This window comes from Netta rufina, assembly GCF_964035555.1.
Source record: "Netta rufina genome assembly, chromosome: 15".
Lineage (NCBI taxonomy): Eukaryota > Metazoa > Chordata > Aves > Anseriformes > Anatidae > Netta > Netta rufina.
The window spans coordinates 8,328,230-8,350,739 of NC_140138.1; the positions used below are offsets into that span (position 1 = coordinate 8,328,230).

Sequence of the window (22,510 nt, forward strand, 5' to 3'; positions counted from 1 at the left end):
AATCATAACAATCAATAATCCAAACCCACAAACAGGTTAACCAAAACTACAAATTCTCTTCTACCTCCTCAGCAAGCAAAAGCAATTGGTTGCTGTATTTTCCACAGAGCTCAATAACAATCATTTCCCTACCATGTTTCCATAGATTAATTCCCTTCCCAGCAAAAACCCTCCAGTAGAACTTATGCCTCCCGGTTCTTGTTGCATGGATCTAGCAAGGCAGGACAAGGGGGTACTTAGAGATGGGTGCAGACTGCCCCAGAAGTGACAGAGCAGCATTACAAGGAGGTAGGTAGTCAATGCCCTGCTGCCTTGGCTGATCTCTCCCAACACATTTAGCTAAGAGCACAGCAACCTTGCTCAGTTTGTTGATAACCAACAATATCAAGACATCTTAAAAGAGATCTGAAGGTCTTCTAAAGACTGCTAGCTTCTGACTACCATCTACACCTGGAGACCAACATTATCCAAATACTTCTATTTGAAATGTTTTTAACTCTAGCAATAAACACATGATTTTCCAGAAAACATAAAAAATAATTAATTCAGCATTTGACCATCCCAAATGTCAAATAGTACAGGGATGAAATATGGTCCCTCAACTTCATTCCCACTCAAAAGACTGGATTCTCCTTTAACAGAAATTTTATCTAGATAACACAATTCAAGTTTCTAGAAATAAATGTGGAATATGTCTCTAGCATTTAACATGATCTGAAGTATTTGATATTCAGTTTTCTCCACTTCAAATTAAAAAAGTAACACTTATTATGTTTATTATCAGCAGTCCCCCTGAAAGGTAGTGAAATTAAAATATGAATATTTATAAAATAACAAATTTCAGAGGAAAAAACAAAATCAAGCATATCGATAGGTACAAAAAGACAGAAAAATTAAGGTAAAAATTTCAGATTCAGAGAAAGGAGGGTTTAGTTTTATATTTGTCATCGGGTGTCTCTCATAACATCTCCCCAAAGAGAAACGTATTAATCCCAGTAACTAGCTAATTTTGCATCACCAACACAATAAGAAATAAATTTAGAAAGTTATTTTTGTATTTTCATTTTATACCAGAAGGCTACTAGAATACCTAAATGACGCATGGGGAGTTATAAAACCACAATATTTTTATCTAGCAGTTGTCCAAGCAGCATGTAAATTACATTACTCCCCCCCAGCCCCCCCAGTGTCATCATGTAAAGCAACACCATCTGAACTGTTTCTACAGGCTTCATCTTCAGTAATTTCTTCAAACAAATTGCTTCTCTTAACTGCAGTATTTCAAGACAGGGAAAAGAAAACCCTTGAGAGACAAAACTTTATTTTATAGATCCCAAATATTTTGTGCTCCTTCTAACTAAAGTTCAACAGCAATTAGTATCTTTTTTTTTTTTTTTTTGTAATTTGAAAATAAAAAGATTCAATTCACGATTCCCATGAAATGTTACACATAAGCACCAAATGAACACCTACATGCACATATGAATTCAGTGAGACATTTTGAAAGAGATGCATAAGTATGAGTTGTCATACTGTTTATCTTTTAAATTAAGCCACCAAAAATAAAATATACTGCCATGCACTGTGCTAGCTTTAGACTTCATGCTGAGTTTTAGGTAACCCAGACATTTCATAGCACAGAACTTCAAGATGAAGCATTTCCTATAAAGTATTTGTAATATAAAAGCTAACCATTTCCTACTGATTTATCTCTCTTCTCTTAGACAGTGACATGACCAAAAAAACCTGAACTCTCTCTCTCTTTTTTTTTTTTTTCTTTTTTTTTTTTTTTTTTAAGTGCTGTATACATAAAACATCAAGTGAGTCCATCAAGTTTTCCAGGTAAAAACCCAGAGGATCTGCACGAATCCAGGAACCCACTTTGGACACCAACAGTGAAAATGGCTGGCTGGATCACAGACCTGAATCAGTATGGCCATTTATCTCCTCCGATACACTAGGAAAGGGAATTGCTCCTCCTCCATTAAGGTTTATTTTGAATCTCTAACAAATGTAGTATTTGTTGGCATCACTGTATCATCTCTTCTTGTACTACACTACAATAGCAAACTTAATTGACTATTCTGATCCAACTGGCTTATAAAATGTTATAAATTAACATAAATTATAAAATGTTTATAAATTAATGTTATAATTTTATAAATTATAAAATGTTGTTATAATACACAGTCTTATTGACATTCGCATCACATTTAGTCATACCACAGTTGTTTCTTCTTTTACATTTTTGCCCTATTAATTCATAGGAAATGTATTTAGTTACACAAGCAGCCAGAAATTGTGAACTGACAACAAAAGCTACCCAGCTTTGTTGGGGCTGGTATTGTAACTCACTTTAACAGACAGAAGTAGCTACAAACAGGCTTCATGTGCCACATTATATAATTCAGACTGCATATTGTATACTGTGCTCCTTGTGATGATTCTTTTAAAGGTGACTCTAACCTCAAGAGAAAAGCATGACAGAAATAAAAGTTATGGAATTGGATTTCACTTCACCCAAGACTTAAAATCTGAAATACTCTGTAGTCCTCATTGACGCGCATGCCATGGTGACAGAAAAGAGATGTGCTGTGTCTAGAAATCTTAATTATGGCAAATGTGAAATTCTTTTTATTTCTATCTGTATGGTACTTCAATTAAGTTACCTATTTGTAAATACGACTGTATTTAAATTAATCTGCATGGCTATGCATCTTTGTTAACTGAACTTTCAAGTTATGAAGTAACACGGTGAGCCTAAAGGACAACACTTCCTTTATCACTACAGAATGCTACAGAATCACTGTTATGGAATTAACATTTATGGCTAAATATGTAAAATTAACCTGAGTTTTTCCTGATTTGAACACAACAGAAATGGATCTCTTTCTTTCCTTTTTAATCAAGCTACAGAAAATGCATGTCTGCCAAATTTATATTATGTATAGTTTTTCTAAAACCCACAAGCAAGATAGTGGATGAAAATAACTGAAATAACTAGTTCCACTAGGAAGGCTAAGAAAACCACTAAGAAAACTTTCCACTAAGAAAACCAAAATCTAATCACTTTGAAAATCAAGAATGATATAGAATTTAAGCATATATATTACAACATCCAAAAATCAAATTAAGTAAGCATTAGTGAAAGTAATCTTCAACTTCAAATTACTAAGATATAACTTAAGGATTTATATTTCCAAAGTTTTCTGCCTTAAATAAATTTATTCTATTTCTACAGCAATAGAGAGTCATAATTTTCTACTAATTCTCTGTGAAGACACGGGCTATCACAGCTTAGCGCTAAGAAATATTACTTAGCCCACTGGCCCAAAGGCATTAGCTAGAAGTTCTGCTTTTGTCACTGCTTTCTAAGCCACAAGTCACTATAACAGTTTGACTTTGACAAACTATTTTAACGAAGAATAGTTTCTCTGACCTACTAAACCTCGTAAAGTACAAAAGCACATGTATCTGTACTTCTGATTTCAATGAAAACCAAATGTACTTAAATTTTAGGATGCCTTTAAGTACCCTGCTGAATCAGGGTGCAAAGCCACCCAAGCCTAAAGTGAAATTACATCCTTCCCTAAGATTTTTTTTCCCTAAACACAGTTATTCTGGAGACTGTCTATATCTTTTCGGCATCTTCAGCAACATGCAAACAGACCAGACATTGTTCAGAAAAAAAAATAAGAAGAAGAATACCTGTGCTGGCAGGGAAAAAAAAAAAAGAAGCCGTCTGCACTGTTCATGTAAAGACAGAGACAGGGCGTCCACTGACAAACAGGAAAAAGATAAATTCCCTGGTACATAGAATTTGCAGAATTAAAATATATTCTAGAAACTACCTTCACCTATATCCCAAATGTTGCAGTTAATGCTGCCATACATGTCTATATTTATGTATTAGTGTGACTATATGAATAGATCTTTTAAGATACATACACATAATACTGACAAACTTTAAAAATAATTACATACACAGAACAGCCTACCATTTAGCTTAGTCACTGGGGTGAGAGAGACACAAATCTACTTTATTGGACTGATGTTTGGGCATGGAACAAGCTATTGAGAGCTAACAGACTTCAGCTGCACAGGCTAAAATGATGAATGATGCTGCTCCCAACATTTTCTCCTAGACAGAAAACTTATTTTAAATTTCTGTATTGCTCTTCCTATGCAGTCAAGGAGTCATGGCAAAGTCACTCTTCTAATCTCAGAAAAGTGCTGTGTATTCTTGTGTATTCTTTCCATATTGGATATCCAATATTTTAAAGGAAAGCAAAGGATATCATGCAGTCAAGTCAGCACTCAGCAGAAAGCTACCCGATTCAATTTCTACACACTTAGACAATCACTGAATTCACATCTCTCACTGGAGCAAAGAATCATTTCTATTTTGATATGTCCTCTACTAGGACAATAATACCCTTGCAAGAGGATAATTAGATGTTTATCCAGTTACTAAATCCCATTCTGCATTGGGCAGATTCTAACACTTAATGAAGTAGCAACTGAGATTTTAAGGACATTGCAACATTAAAAAAAATGAATAATGGCTCAGGAAGTACTCACGTATTATTACTTAACCATTAGTTTGAAAGCAACAGTTCAAGAAGGAAGGCACCAACACAGCACCAACAGAGGTCAGAAACTAACTGCAAGAAAATTAAAATTCCTCTTAAATGAAAAAAAAAAAAAAAAAAAAAGCTATAGTTTTATACAAACGCATACAGGGATCCCTTTGCAATCAAGTGTTATGATTGCATGAAGTTTGTCTTCATGAACTCACAAACTCAGTATTCTCTAGACCTAGAAATGCTTGTGGAACCAAACCAGTCCCTTGGCTTTAAGAACCTGGCAGGAAGGCAGCAGTCACAACAAAAACTTAAACTGCAGTAATGGAAATATGAATTCAAAAGATCCAAAGTACCTGAAGGCAAACTGAAATGCAGAGATCTATTTCTTGCAAGAAAACCATGGTTAGAAATTACAAGTCTTGGTATATACAGCTGCATATAAAATACTTAGGAAACTACCAACCAGGCCGATACATGGACAGAATGTTTTAAAATTACGCAACAAATGGTTCAAATGATAAAAATACAGTTCATAAGTTTTGAATAAAAAGATTTGCAGTTTTTAAAAAAGCAAAGTACAAACATGTATGAGTAACTCCACTGTGACATTTCTCTTACACATGTAACAAGAACAAGTGTTTCTCAGTTTTGCTCAAAATATCAATAAACTGAAGGAAGAATATTTATTCTTGCAAGGACTTCTTATAAAGATCTCGCCAACTACTTGGCAGCAGCACTGAAAGATCATTAGTTGAAAATACACAGTATGGGGACTAGAGTAAATAAGAAAATACATCAAGTTCTACAAGCATTACTGTTACGATTTCCTATCAGTTTACCCACTTTAGTAATTAACTGTTCAAATTTGATTCAAAGCAACACTTATAAATCAAATTATTCTTTTCATTGTTTTACATTAGTTCTAATTTGCTACATGCAAATTAAACTGAGACACTGAAAGTAAGGTTAACAACCTGAAAGCCAAATAAACACACTTCTTTGTAATTGAAAAAAGGTTACTTGTCCATAGCAGTATTCTTTCCCCTTCTCTGTTCACTTTCTACTAATTGGTGACTTTATTATGACAGTTTTCTGTACATTAAATATGTTACCTCAAGTGTTAAAGCCAGTTTCTAATCCCATATAATTTGTTGAAAGATCATGAAAATGAACTCTAAGATCTTTTGTCCTACCTTAATGCTAACAAGCAGAAGGCACAAATACGTTAAAAACAGAATAAACTATGAATAAGAATACTAGATTCTTAATCTATTGTCTTATAATTGTTAAACATTGTTAAATATTTTAACAATTTGTTAATTGTTAAATATTTTCCGGTTTTACTGCTACTTGATGACAACATATCAGCACTAAAAAATATTTCATTTTCTCACTTTCCAAATGAGCTGAAATACTGATTTTTGCATTTTCTCCGTCAAACTTCAATTTTGTATTTGAACATGATATCCCTGATTCCTATTGCACTAGGCAAGAAAATAAGAACAAAAATAAATAGTTCTCCATAGTCTTTTCTGCATTACTGTCCTCTGCTAAGTTTCCTCCTCTGTGCTCCAATTTTTTGCATAGTAAAACAGTGGATAGTGTTTTGTTACTATGCAGTAATGGTTCTAGGTCATACTGTAGAACATGGTCCTCTTGTCCTGGAGGTTCCCTAAACCTGAGGCATGTACCTAAACACAAAACTTAGTGTGGGTATCAAGGAAGGTGTTGATTTCAACACAAGTTCTTTCAATGCCACTACAGTTTCAAGTAAGCACATCACCTTCACTAGCCTCACAAGCAAAGTGTTCTGCAGAGATGCAATGAGTAATATCAATCAGATATAGGCCTGGTGGATTTAAAAGCTTACAACACCATTTTCCAAAACTTGTGAACTAGCTATGATTATGAATTTACACATGGAGGACTGTTTATCAATATGCTATTTGGGCACCTAACAACATTGAGGATTTGTAGAAAATATGAAAGCCACAGACTGACCTAAACTCAGAGATGCTTTTGTTAGCAGAATTTAGCTACAAAATTGCTCTTTAGGTACTAAGTTAAGATTGTACTGATTAATCTAGAAATGTGAAGAGAGCTGTTATTCTATTTTAAAAATGTAACTAAGATTAGAGAGGAAAAAAAAACTCTTCTGAAATTTAGCAACACATCAAACAGGCAACAATGCCCCTAAAAATTAAAAATAAGAAGCAGCATTAAAATAAAAGCAATTAGTAGTGACAGTATCTCTTCCCATGTTTATTACCAAATACCTTAATGTGTAAGATCCTGCATAAACCTCTCATCCTATACTGAAAGTCAGGAATCATTGAATCACTTAAGCTTAAAAAGACCTCCAAGATCATCAAGCCCAACCCTTAACCTAGCACTGCCGAATCTACCACTAAAGCATTTCCCTATGCACCACATCTACATGCCTTCTTAATACCTCCAACTACTTCCCTGGGCAGCCTCAATGACAATCTTACAGTTGGCTAATGTCTCAGCATTGTACTCTTCTAAAGAGTACAATAGATGGCACCCAAAGAGCAGATACTTCTTCTAAAACCCAGTATAATGGAAAGTGATTGTGGGATTATGCACGATTAAGGGGGAACTTTGACTCAAGCACTGAAAGAAAAAGCAACGCAAGTTTTTTTAAGTTGCTCAACTGTTTTCTACATATCAATTATGTAACTGAAGTTATAATTCAATTAGTATTTAAAGTAATTAGGATGAAAGACTATAAAATAAGCTTAAAGGAAGGCTTTCCTAATTTATTGAGGAGGCTGATATCACTTCAAAAAAGAGAATAAGTTATGTAACAAAGAGGAAAATACGTTGTTTCTAATTACAAAATGCCACTAGAAATGAAAAGCGCTTGATCTTCTAACACATGAAAAAGCAGAAAAGTTCTAAGTACTTTCACTTATTAGGTTAGTAGACAACGCACTGCATTAACTCTGGACTATATTTATGCCAAGCAAACAGATCTACGACTTTATTGGTGAATTCCATATAAACATATATCAGTTATTACTCCAGTTTATGTGCATTACTACTCATTTTATGTCATGCGTGCCAAGCTCACCTACTCATTTTTATGGAACACTTGGGAACTCATTTTAACTCAGAGCAGAGTTACTATCTATAAACATTCACAATCCATACTCACTCAAGTCTGAATGCCACTAAATCTGCAAACATCATTTTTTTCTATTTGTTTTGGAAAATTTATTTCATATGAAATAATGTTGTATGAATTAATGATGGTGATTTTTCTTCCATAGACGAAGTTGCCACAGATATAATTAGAATGATTCTGGCCTTTTAACAATACAAGAATTAATGTGGTCTTAAGCCAAATATGTCACAAAAATCTTTGGGTATTCTAATTGTTATCTCAGCTTTCCTTTGATGATTGAAATGTTCTTTATGATGGGTACTTAGATATTTTATACAAGAACAGTGATATGAAGGCAAAAAATATGTAAAATGAGAAAATCAGATATAAAAGGAAAAAAATTTGGTTAACGTAAGGAATGCTGATTTTATAATTAGTTTATTATAAACTCAGTGGTTCATTGTAAAAAAGTTTTTATAGTCACAAGAATGATTTAAATCTCAAATATTTGACTTATGATAGTTAAATTTAATTTTCAGATCATTCCTACTTGTAAAGATGAATTACTTTGATCACTTCTCACTCTATACTGGTTTCTAGAAGTATATTGCATATTTTGCCCATATAGCAGTTGCAAAAATTATTTATCATAACCACCCCAGTGTGTGTGTGTGTGTGTGTGTGTGTGTGTGTGTGTGTGTGTCTGTGTCTGTGTCTGTGTGTGTGTCTGTGTGTGTGTGTAAGAAAGGTTTCTTTCAAATACTGTGAGTTATTTTAATTACCTTGTTTCCAATGGCCTTTTTTGGTGGAAAATTAAAAGTCCTTACTTGCTGGTATTTATTCTGTAACTTATGATGTAAGCTTCTGAATTCTGCATACCTTCGATACACATTCCATTCATCATCCTTTATTCTAATATAAACCTGCAAAACATAGACATGTAAGAAAATAATTTTAAGTCAAACCATTGAACTTATGAACCTCCTATATTGAACCTCCTTTACTCTTTAAAGCTTCACAATATAATACTTTCACATTCATTTTGCAATAGTACTAGAAGTTCCAGGATTCACAGGTCCATCTCTGATTGTACATTCGCTGCTTCTGTTACTGCAGGTCATTAATCTAATTCTCTCCCTTCTTCCCCCTCCTTCTCTCTTTCTGTCCTGTTGTTATATTAATCAAGAAAAACATAGCCTGCTCATTTTAAGCTGACTCCGGGGCAACCACAGTAGTGCTTTTTGTTACCATGGTTTCCAGTGTATTCTACTGGCCAGTGAGCAAAGGGAAAAATAATTCAATATCACTACAAAATTGATGTCTATGTATTCAGCACAGTTTTTCAACGTCGTAAATTGGCTTTGTAGCATCAGAATTGCATAACATAATTTTATTCAAAGTATGAAACTTAATTTACTTTCTAAAAAAAATTATATTGAAAAATAAACCAGAAATCTTATTGTTTATAAAATATACACAATTCATTCTTTCTGCTTCTATAGGACATTAAGTATAATTTAACACAGCTGTAGCTTTTGTGATTCTGTAGGGTTTTTTCCACTCAATTATTTCATGAGCATATTACCAATTATATGCTAAATAGTCACATTCTCTAGGAAAAATTCATACAGAAGTGAAATGTACTTACTGAAATCTCAGATTTCATTCATTACCAGGGAATAACCTCTACAGAAATTATCTGTTTTAAAAAATGCTGAAACAGCACAGGTCAGAAACTATCAGCCAAGCATCAAATCTCAAGGTCCAGAGTCTCTGAATCTGTAAAGTTTTCCTTAGCTTCCTCATTAGAATCTGTACCTTGCTCATTCTCATGCATATAGGCATGTTTATGTGTCATATGCATGTTAATAATCTCAGTATTTTGCATCATAAATTAAGCTGAATCATTCACCTGGCCTTTCTCTTCTAGATTTACTGAGTCCTTATGACAAAATACAAAATTTTACTAAGGACTCATGGTATTTTAGAGGAGATTGACTGATGTCTGGTCGATGTAGCCTTCCTTTAGTTTGGTCTTTAAGAAGGTCCTCTTAAGAGGTCTTAAGGTCCTCATCTCTACAGACACCTGGTTTCTCAAAAAACAGGAGGATTCTGTCTTCTTGTAACAAAATACATTTTCTAACAGATATACGTCTGTCAAATTATAGTATTTCACTGAAAGAAATATTCATAAAATCAGACTCTATTGGATAACAACTATATTTTTTGTTATTACTGTGCATCATTTCATCATGTTTCATGATTATAACCAAAAATGAAGTCTATGATTCCAAAATTGGCACATCTAAGAATGTTAGACACTGATAGTATTGTGCAAATTACATATGCACACAAACAAAAATACAACTGGTTTTGGCAACAGGAATTCAGATCACGTAATGATAAAGATCCTGTAATAAGTCTGCAAGAAGTATACAGATTTTAATTTCGAAAATAAAGCCAGAATGAAGATAATTAGACACCTACAAGACTGTCTTATAATAACTGAGTATACCTCTGAAAAAAAAAAAATGGAAAATATGAAATGCAAGTATTTTGCATGATCTTTGTAAATTACTATAGAAAAACATACTGTAATAGTAGAATAAAATTATATTAATATAATAATTATTTTAATTATTCTTTGTTCAGATATAACCTTTCTGCCTATTCTCATGACCAGTATATTGTTTGAAATTGTCTACAGTCCCAAAATTAAATTTCTTTCAGCTAGACTACAAAAAAAAAGTTAACAGCATCTTTAACCAAATTGTTTAATACAGAAATCATAATTTAGCTAAGCAGTTATCTTTGCACATGTGATTCAGTGAATCATGCAGTTCAATATTACCTGTTAAACCGTAACCCATAGTTAACTAATTAAGGAATCCAGTACACTATAATTGCAATTTTTAAGTTCTGCAAAAACACATATTAATTTCTTAGATAAAATTTCTTCCTGTTCTTTTATGTACATAGATATTGATTTCTTTTAGACAGTAAAACATGAAAATGCAACATTTGGAACCCTGTGCCATATTCAATTTATTGACAACTGTATAATAGACTATGAAAGGCATATTAAAGTTCATGATTTAGTACACATTTAAAGTTTTATTATCTCAAAAGGGAATACTATTCACAAGCCAACATATTTCAAAACACTCAACACAAATTCAATCGGGAAATCAAGCAAAGTAAATCCTAAAGATAAAACTGCTTGTATAAATTTATTCTGAATTAGTCCTACAAGGCATACAGGCAATTATCCTTATTTAAATGAAATACAGATCATACAATCTAAGGACAGCAGAAACAGGGAATAATAATCTCTGTAGTCAAAAAATTGAAATACAATCAAAATCTAGAACCTTGATATGTCTTAAAAGTAGTTAGAACTATTCTCATCATTTTCAACATATTCAGAATTTCTTTTGTGATCTTTTAATGGGAAATCAATGTAATCTGTGGATGCTAATTACAGAATACACTAAACAGATGCTATGGTGATGATGATCTTCAGTTTCTGAGCAAGAGAAAGGTTCCAGGTTTTTTAAACCACATTTTACCCTGGGAATAGTTCCCTTGCAATATCAATAACCCCAAATTGCCTCTACTATCTAAAAATTACTGTAGCTTTTATTCATGGAATATCTAAACACTGCAGAACTACTCAGGTGATGCAGCATAATTTTATCCCTGTTGAACAGATGGAAAAATTGAGTCAAAAATACTCCCTGCAACTTGTTCAAGAAGCCTCCAAGAAATCTCTAACCAGGTGTTGCTTCCAAACTCAACAGCCCTTCCCAAGGAAGGGCCGAAGGAAGAAAGGGGCAGATGCAGAAACACATTGCTCTGGTCAATCAAGGAATCAAAGGAACCAAGTCCAGCCAACTCATCCGCAGCTCACAACAGCAATTCCAGTGATCTCAGCACAAAAGCAGATAAACTATAATTAACTTCTTGTGGGCAGGGGGACTTTGTTTGAAAAAGGGGTCAGAGGGAAGCAAGGAGTCTGAAACAAGGGGCATGTAGGGGAAATGGAGAAATGGAGATGCCTGAAATTTCAGAAAGGAAAAATTAAAGAGACAGACAACAGGGAGCAAAATATGGAGGACTGGAGAAAAACATGTGTGAGACATAAGGGACTGAGTCACAGGATATAACAAAAGATATATGAGAAGCTGTGGGTGATATTCAAGAGTGAGGTGAGTAATGATAGGAAGCCTAATGGATGCAGCTAAACCATACTATCACACACTTCATTGAAGTGGATTACAAGACTTCTGTGTATTCTTGTCCCAAATTATCACGTTGCACCTCAGAGGGTCACTACTTTCTGCTACTGAAAAAAACTAAGCATATGTCATGTAAGTACAGAACAATATTTTAGGATCACGTTCTAGAAAGTTTAAAGGACTACTCAGGGCCTCATTCTTCGGTCCACTTAAAATTCAATTCCAAATAATAACATTTCATTTCAAATGCCCAAATGTTTTCCTGAAAATCATCCAATTCCTAATCTAATTAAGTAATATTCAAACTTTTTACGCATTCATAGAGCAAACTAAAATCATTGCTGGAAAGGTTACTTGATTGTAGACTTAAGATTTTGATTTGATCAAGAAATGAATTAAGTAGCTTCTGCCTGTAATTTAGGAGCACTTTCCAGTTGGGTCTCCTGTGTAAAGACCGACTGGTAACCTTCTCATAGCAATGATTTACAACAGCTGAAAGAAAAAAATAGTTAATAAGCACATATAATGAATTAGTCTGCTATTTTCTCATCACAAACATATTTGAAGTTAAAGATTTGAAGAGAAATAGCTGAAACAGTAGTAATTTAATAGCGTTTTGTTTTTTAGAAAACTACCTGATAAATTGGTATTGCTGAAATGCCGATTTGAAAGCACTAATTTAACAATTCTATACTGAAATGAGTAAAACCTAATTCCATGATACTGTTTTATTGAGGTAAAAGTTTCTTTAATTGGTTATGGAATCTTTAACAGCATTTTTGACTCATAGCTGCTTAACAGACCCTGGTAACAAATTAATAACTATTGACACCTTCAATTAGTAACCACTGACACCATCACTTATGCATAAAAACCTAAGGAAAAGAAAGGACAAGGACCAAATTTCCAGCTTGCCCTAGGTCCCCGTGTATCTTCCTGGATTAAATTCTTATAATCCAAATTCTTTCTTCAGAGCTGCAGTAGTCTCAAGAGAGTGCTTTTCTTTTTGGATGCATAAGTATCAATTGGTATATTTACAATTCAGTATTTGGTGCTCTTTCAAGCACCTTTCATAGAAAGAGATAGCGAACGGGGTATTGCAGAGATTCTTCTGTTGCACTGATGTTCAGGATTATAAAAATACCAGATGAAGCATTAGGAACAAAATTCCGTAAACTGAATGACCATAAAATCTTTCCTACAAATAGGGCTCACATTTCCTGGTAGAACAATTTGAACACACTGAAAAATGGATGCTAGCCAGAGAACTCTGTAGATGGGAGCTCCGCAAATACAAGCCTGCCAGAGTAGAAGTCCCTGTGAGCCTATTCCGGAGGCAAGAAAAACTTCTGAAGGGGAGAAGACACTACTATAAAATGTGCAGAATTCAATGTCACAAGATGCAAGAGAACTTGGAACATTTCAAAGGATATAATGAATATGGAGAAAGTTTGCAAACACAAGGTCATAGTTTTTCTTACGAGCATAAAAAAAAAATGCTGGGCAGTACAAGGAATGCAAAAGAGCCTGATTTACATTAAGGAAGCTGCTGTGACATTTGCCACCTAAGCACCATCGTTAAAAAAAAAAAAAAAAAGTGACTGAGACAAACCATATTGCTGCATTGCTGTATTTCTATTGTATTACTGTCCTTCAAACTAACTAAAAAAGTTTTTCTGGAGATTGTGCTGTTTGTTATAAATGCCCAAGCATGTGACAACAAAAAGAAAAATTCGCAGCTGGTTTGGTAGAGACAAGCCAATCAGCACAAATACAAATAGGTAACGTTTAAAAAAGTAAGTGCCAATTTGCAGGTTAACTCAACTGAGCTATTTCCCTTGACCAGTTAAAGTTTACATTTGCTTTTAAGTAACACTAATTTTGGCCTACTACTGGTCCATAGTCTTATCTTTAGAACTCAGAACAGAAGAAAGTAGACATCAACTACTAGAGATGCTTTGCCCCCACTTTTTTTTTTTTTTTTTTTTTTTGCATCCTAGACTTCCATTCTTAGTAAAGAACTTATAAAATGTTTCTGGAAGAGGACGGAAGAGGAGAATATTTACTTCAGAAACAGGACTATCTGTTTAGATAGAAAAGATTAAGATAAAAAGGATAAAAAGATTAATAATCAAACCTACAAATGCTAACAGAACATGTATATCTTAAGAAACATATTGCTAGCACTCAGCAGGATAAACCAATGACTGAACAACCATCATTAAATGGATTTTGTGTGTCTTCTAAGACTGGCAACTTGAACATTTTGAGAGATGGGAGAAGAGATTGTACAGGGAGGAAGATATGTGCTTAGTTTTCCATCCCCCTTCCCACAATAAGATCAAGAAAGCTTGAAACAATTACAAAATATATACGACAGATTACTCCAATTACCTTTTTTTTCCATATACCATTTCTATCACTTTTTTTGGAGGAGAAAAAAAAATACAAGGAAAAGAAAATGCAAGGAGAAGCTCAAACTGCAAGCATCTCAGCTTTTCCCCTTCTTATAGACAAAACTGGCATCAAAACTGGCATCTCCTTTAATCTTTTGCCTTTTAAATCATTGATTTAGGAAATTATCTATTATACAATAAAATAATAAAACAAAAATAATTTTGTGCCAGCTCCAAACTTCAAAAAATTAACACTTTTCCTAAAATTCTCTTCTAAAATACTAAAATTATCTTCTCAAATACTTTAATTCTACTGTGATCCTCATAACTTTCATAAATATTAACAGTCAGGAAAATTTCCCTAAAAATACATTCTCTTCTGTGAAAACTGTGGAGAGAAAACATCAAGAACAAGTCAGGAACTTCTAAAAGTCCAGTTCAGAATTAAAGATGGAAGGCTGCTGGTAGTAAGAGATCAAATGCAGATGAGCTCTTCTGCATTTGATGTTCTCTTCAGCCACCTACCCCAGCTTACCACTTTTACCATCTCCACTGTAGCTTCCCATTGTGTATAAGGCAAAAGCTAAAAACAAACCAAAAAACTAACAACAACAAAAACTATTTAAGAATGTCTGTTAAATTTATTTAAGACAAAAAAAAAAAAAAAAGATAAGAAACTGAAAAGCAACAATTTTGTTGCTCTGAATCATAAAGCAAAACTCTCACTAACACATAAAGAAATTATTTACTGGCTTAGAAAGTTATAGACATGATATAACCTGGGTATTCTTTTGCAGAGTATTGCTACAGTAACCTGAGAAAAATTACAAAGTAATTTTTCTGTGGAAAGAAGGAAATTCATTCACTTTAGCAGGACGTGAGTTTCTGTAACTACTACTTGTTCTGTTTCTCAAAAACTGTTTTATGATGTTAATAAATTCTTAAAATTAATCACTCAACTTTAATGTACATCATAATTACTCAGGAGTAGTAAATTTAAAAAAATTGATCAAAATTTACAATTTAGAGAAATGTTTTTCAAAGGACTGGAACTACATTTTCTTCGTACTTCATAGTGTGCTTTTCTGAGAGGATGCATGTATCTCAACCTAGTTAGGATGCTTTTATAAAAATTATTTCTCTGCTTAAAACATACAGAAAGAACAAAAGGTGTAAGTTCAAACAGGAAGAATATAGCAAAAAAAAAAAAAAAAAGAATCAGTTACATTTCTTAACTTTACTTGAGGACAATAGGATTCTGTTTGGAATATAAATTCAGGCTAAATTCTCTGAAGTTAACATAGAAGTGGAAGAAATGAGTACAAATGCAAGTTATATTTTGACACAGCTGCAGGACTGCATTTATGGTAAAGTTTCCAAAAGTGATCCAATTTCAGAATTTCTGCAGTAGTGAAAAACTAACAGAACAATGAAACTTCTCAGCTGTGATACGAGCAGCATTTTGTGGTTCTAGTGCACAGTTACCAGAGACATAATAGCAATTAAAGTGAATAAGCTTGTAGCTCAACAAGACTACCTACTTTCTTGCATAGAGACTACAGATACCATAATGTATTTTATTTGCTATGTTAAAACCAACTTTTTGGTATTTAGTTCATAAATATGAGCAATAGGAATGTCAAGTATATGAGAGAATGCACAAAGCATTAACTTTAAAAACGGCCAATGTTGTCATACTAGACAGAAAAGTGTTATATTTTTTAGGATTTTCCACTCACTTATATACATGCAGAATTATGCTCTGTGTGTTTCTGTAGTCACGGTTCAATTGCTATTCATCAAATCAGCACTAAAGTGACTGGGCAATAAAGAACAAAAGAAGCCTACCGATGCTTTTGCTGGATGGAATCAATATTTTTATCTTTAACTCTTCAAATCAGAGTAGATTTCACTCAAATAACAACATAATTAGCTCTTTCTGACAGTGAAATACTACTTGTAATGCCCCAAAATAATTAGCACTATTCCAAAGGGAGGCACCCATATAGTCATTGCAAAGCATGGTAACCACTGCAGTGAAAGAAGTTTCTGCAGAATGGAATACAGGGAAATGACAGAATTGATAGGCTGGTCTCCAAGTAAAAGATTTTGGGTGCTCTGACCAAGGGAAAGAAGGTATCTTACCAATCAGCATGTAAATAAGATATGTGCTACTTATTCTGGATATATAAACAACAAACTATGTTTTTGTTTCTCTGTTAGGTACAAAATAATTTGAAAACAGAAATTCTACTTTTATTTTCCTAATATTTTTTGCATCCAGATTATAATCGTTATAGAAACATTTGTACATTGAGTTGTATTATGGTTTCCTTTAAAATATATATTAAAACCTGCTATAAATAAAACCATTTTTCTTCTCTCTCCAAGATGTTCTGTCTTGTCATTGTGCACTCCCTCCATCCCAGCTGTTTAAAGCTTTCTCTAACTACTGTCATGCTTCTCTGACATATCCTCAGGTCCCATTATGGAAAATGTAGTGCACTCACCTTTTTGGCTTAGGAAACCACTCTCTTTCAGAATGCCATGAACCATATCTTTCTCTCAAATTTGCCCAATCATTCTAGGCCATTTTCTTCTCTCTTTGCCCTGAGCTGTTCTGAGATAGAATATGATTAGAAGACTGCACTCTTCTTTCTCCTTTTTGCCTGCTTACTGCCACAGCTGCTAAAGTAATCCAATTCCTCACGTATGAGGGAAATGAAAATCAAACTCTGAACTTAATTTTTTTTTTCCAATTCTTTGCATAGTTTAAGGGTTTTCGTTTGTTTGGTTTGGTTTGTTTGTTTTCTTTTGTTTATAAGCTGTCAATCCATTGCCTTCTATTGTTAAGACTTCTGACTTTAAAGAAGCACTTTGCTAACACTATGAAATTTCTGGCTCTCTCACCCAGGGAATTTGCTCCCCACAAAAGCTCCTAGCTTCAGACACTGTTCTTCTCCTCTTTTATGCGGCGTTTCTGTGAAAACTACTCTCTCTGATTATGCAGAAGCACTCATACTGTGAATCCTCTTCTATTTGAAGGTATATTGCTATTCCTTCTGAGAGGAAGTGGACAAGACAAATAGAAGATCACTCGAAGTAATAGAAGAAATATTATGAGGAAAAAATATGAGTCAGTCAATATTAAACAGTAAAATTTTCAAGATGCAGAAGAATTAAGTTAGAATAAAAGAACATTTATTGATGATAATCTATGGAGGGCTCCTATTGATATTCAAATAATAGCAGCCTTGTCTGATTAGCATGTTTATCTTTAACTTTGTTTTGTGTAACCTGAAATGTATATTACCCTGCAGACAAGGAGGACTGCAAGTCCTGGTATAAATATTGGTATCTCTTTAAGAATCACAAAATCTGTTTCATTATCTTAAGTGTCAGTCATTGGTAATTATAACAACAAAAGACATGACTAATGGCATTATGGCATTTGCTGTACACTTCTCAGGAAAGTGCAATCCATATGTATGCAGCAAATAGCACAATATTCTACAGCTGAGAAATACGACAAAGAAATACTATTGCAATTGCCATCTTGCTTTACACTCGCTAAACAAAATTGCAACTAACTATCACCACCTAGAGGTAAAGTGTAAATGCAAATATTTTTTTTCTTAAATTCTAATCTGGATTCTGTCTTCATGCCCGTGAATATAGTAGACATATTATTTTCTAACAGTAGGATGACTGACCAACACCTTGCTCACAAATAAGAGTGGCATCAGACTGCACAGATCAGGAACAGCAGTGATCAAAAAAAAAAAAAAATAGAATACAGGATGTTTGTAAGGGAAGCACGTTTGCATGACCCCAAATTTTAGCAAGAAGCCTAATATTTAGATTTGTCTGTTTAAAGGACTAGGTTTTCTTAGCTTTTACTTTTTACGGAATATTCATTTCTTCATATGTGGCCAGGTCCTTAAATGTTCATAACTGATTAGTTTGCCACTTAGTAATAGCTGTCACAAACTTCATAAGAGAATAAACCTCTGAAGCTTATTCTGGAGTCAAAGTAGATAAACATAATTTTTCTAATGCTCTTATTAGAAGATATTGTTATAACAATCCAATCTGAGCTCCTGACAGAAAGAATTTCATCTAATAATGCCTAAATAATCCCTATGATTTATTGATTCATAACAACATCAACGGATCATCAAATTCACCTCACTGCCCAGGTACAAGATATACAACTATGTCAGCAGTAATACACTGCAAGACAATATTCAAGATACAAACCTGAAGCAAAACAAAACAGAGCAAGTATAAAGAGAAAGGCTGTGTTTCTGAATACATTAGAATAAACTTGCAATGCATAGAAGATAAACACTTGTGGAAGGAAAGGTTTCCTAATCATAGTTGTTATTTCCATTTTAGGACTACATTAGACCTTCTTATCATAGCATTACAAGAGCAATTCATGTTGGGTTAATCCTACACCATGACCTTCAAGTTTCTTCCAATGTACAGTTACTGCAAGGCATACCGATTTCAACACTTACAGTTCAGAATATTCTTTGGTGAATTTTGGAATGTATTTTATCCAGTACACTTAGAAATGTACACAAAATAGTGATATATATCCAGAAAAGTTGCCCATCTTCCAAGATATTACTATCCAGGGATTTCTTGATAAACAAGCAACATCTTTTGTGTTTGGATTGATTTTCTTCAATTTAATTTGCCCAATAATTTTCTAGACCCATGTGAACTTAGTGAATATGCAAGCTTTAAGGTAAGAAGACTCAAATTCCAATTCTGTTGTGGAGAAAGCCACTGTCACACTTATTTTGAAACTGCATGCTAGTGGTTTCAATAGATGCTTTAATCTGCATATTGAAACAGTTTAAAAATCTCTCCATGCCTTTCAGGATTTGAAAGATTGCTACTGTATTCTCCCTCTTAGCTGTTTTTCTTGCAGGCTAAGAATTCCTCATACGATGCTCAATTGAAAAAGCTTCAAATTTTTACTTTTTTTTTTTTTTTTTTTTTAATCTATCATTTTCCATCCATGCCTATATTCTTTCCAGTTCTATTTTTTAGAGAAGAGAGGACTAGAACTACACACAGATAAACCAGAGCTTTATACATGGCATAATAGTGTTTTCTGCTTTTCTATCACCTTCCTAATGATTTCTAACAGTTTGCTCTTTTAAGACTTCCCTAATCCCTTTTTAAAATTTTCTGGTAACCAGGCTAAAAGCCATTTATCACAACCAGTTTTCAGCTATTTCATGATGAATTGTAAGGGTAGATTTATTCATCCACTCATTCAAGATCTTCTACTGATACTTCGATTTAAAATAGACAATCTGCTAATTCTCCACAAGGAATAATCCAGAATGGGAATACCCCATAAGACCTCCGTGGTGAACAGAAGTCTAAAAAAATATGCATTTTTATGTTACTGCTTTATGTTCTGAAACCTTTTTTTAACTGCTTGAGTATTTGCTCTACTGACTCTAGCAACTGGCCTCTTCTTGATAACCCAAGATCATAACATCCCCGAATCCTGACTCAAACCTTTTTTCCCCCCCCCATTTTCATTCACGTAGCAAAATACTGGACCTGCACCCCTCTGATGCTTCCATACCCTCCTTTACCCAGTATCAGTGAATATCAAATGGACCAATATCTTCCCTAGCATTTCATAGTAGCACATCTATAAACATAGATCTTCTCTCTCTCAATTTAGCAGGTAAGTTTCCTTATGTTATCTTAGGGAATGACAAAATTGAACTTCACAACACATAGCTACCTCTTCTCAGTAGGGATCTCCTTCTTCAGATGACTACTTGCAGTGCAAGAGGAAAGAAAGCTTTAAATGCCTATTTAATTTTGGCAAAAATTATAAATGGCAATATTTTTTTTTGTATTCTTGTTGTCACCATTTATTTATTGTAGCCATCTCAATGTTGGTCTATTTTTGTTAAATAGTGATATTTCAGAAAACAAGAAAAAATATTTTTGAAGCAAACTTAATAAAGACATAGAAGCGCACGGCCAATTCTAACCAGCTTTTTTACTAAAATGTATACACTAATTGTTTTACCATCCATAGTTGAATGACTTAAGTCTGTGGCTTTTGGTAATTTCAAAGAAAGTGCTAGATGGTGCTAAGATGTGAGTGATGATTATTCTATCAATCACAACTATCCCTCTTGAACTCAAGTCATTCAAACTGAGAATAAAATGTGGCTGTGTTTCTAGACCTTGCTTTTAAATTCATAAGATTCATAATAGGTAAATGCTGTCAGTTAATTACTACTACAGGAGTGTGGGGTAACTCTGCAAACATAGAGGTCTGCTTAAAGTTTCCACGTCTAATAGGATTCTCTATAAAATGCTGCTTGCTTTAAGAGTGCACAACTTGATTTCTGAGCTAGTCCAGAATCCTTAATCCTTAACAGAAATTTAAAAAAGAAAAAACTATTTGATGGTTGAAACTATTTAAAGCATTAAAATCTGCTGTAAAAAACAAACCAAAAAAAAAAAACAAAAGAAAAGGAAGACCATAGCAAAAAACACCATAACAAAACTCCTGCTGGGATCAGAGTCTATTCATATCTTTTTAGTAATGCTCAGGTCTGGCCCCCCGAGATATAAATTAAAGTTAACATGCTATTCATTTCTCTTCCTGTTTCAAGGAGCACAAATGGAAAACTGGCATTGATTCTGAAGAGGCACAGCTACGCAGGTTTATTTTTCCTAATTCTTAATATTTCCAAGAAGAATCACTTATAACTCCAGGATAAAGGATGACAGATACTATACTTATGGGTTCATAGTTTTCAACATTATTTGACACACTCTGCAAATATATCCACCTTTTTTTTTTTTTGGCCATTTCCAAGCCACATAATAAGTATGTCATTGCTTATTTTCTGCTGAAAATATCTGTTTATGAATAAAAAGGGACAGAAGATGCATGACAGTTCTCAAGTGCGTCAGTAATAAAACTGACGTAGCAAATCTCTGTACACTGTCTTTTGCTCTCCATCAACTGAACAAATGCTGTAAATCTGCAATTTCTAACCAAAAGAGGTAGACAAGACAACCCACAACAGAAGAAAAGGGAAAAAGACAGTCTCTCTAGCTTTTTAATAACTTTAAAAAAAAAAAAAAAAAAAAAAAAGGAAGAAAACATTAATTGTTTCAAATATATTTACATGAACTGGATATGGAAAAGCAGTGGTCAAGGTCCATGCCTTTTTGTGACATCTTCACTTGGCAGCAACATCTTACCTCAAGACTGTTATGCATACAATCTAATTTTCAGGCAGGCGAAGCATATTTCTAATTCAAGTACAGTTGTAAGTATCTATCATATCTGAAAATTATGCTTACCCAAAACAAGTTTGAAATTTTGCCTGTACCAATTGGCACATTTCTGCTTTCTCCATTTATTTCATAACTTTTTCCTCAGAACTTGCCAGCACAATTAACAGCCCATTTTTATGTCCAAGTTATGGTTACCAAAGCATTCAGAGAAATACGAATTTCAAAATATATTGGAAATGATCTCAGCATATTAAATGATTGCAGCATATTAAAATGCTGCAATACTTCCACCAAGAATTCTCAATTTCCTTTACATTGATATACTACAAGCAGAATCCTCACACAGCTGATACAAAGAGTTACAAACACTTTATTTTCTGCTGTGGAGAAATAAATGATAAAACATCAAATATAATGTTTATTATGAATAAGAGGACTCTCAGAAATGAGCTCAGTCATTTATCCTAATTGTCACTCCTAGTCCTTGTCTGTTCATTACATACTGGTAGCCTAGTAAATATCCTCTTCCACAATTTCAACATTGAATCGAATTCCCTGTAATCAGGAGCACATGTTTTGGCAGAGATTTAACAAGATAAATGCACAGTGCTGTTATTGAGGCTATTCTGAAGTTTTATAAATTAATGCTTTCCTGATAGCTATAAAACGCAGAATATATATTCAGTAAGCACATGACTACATATCTGATCAGAGATGTGGCAATCACTTCAACTCCAAGTGTTTAATCATAGTGATATAATGTGCTATATAGAGAGCATAGGTTTATTTTTGGACAGATTCCTTTTTTTTTTTTTTTTTTTCAGGTGCACGGTGGCAGAAAATAGTTATTTGCTAGACAGA

At 33.6% G+C, this 22,510-nt stretch overlaps 1 protein-coding gene across 1 annotated transcript in view; it reads right to left on the reverse strand.

The window, feature by feature from the left end:
- The window catches only part of SNX29 (sorting nexin 29), a 134,757-nt gene that overhangs the window by 42,111 nt on the left and 70,136 nt on the right, over positions 1-22,510 (reverse strand). The window contains exon 19 of the mRNA XM_084295801.1: positions 8,496-8,636. Coding sequence (XP_084151927.1) covers positions 8,496-8,636 — 141 coding nt within the window. The remainder of the gene's footprint in view (positions 1-8,495; positions 8,637-22,510) is intronic.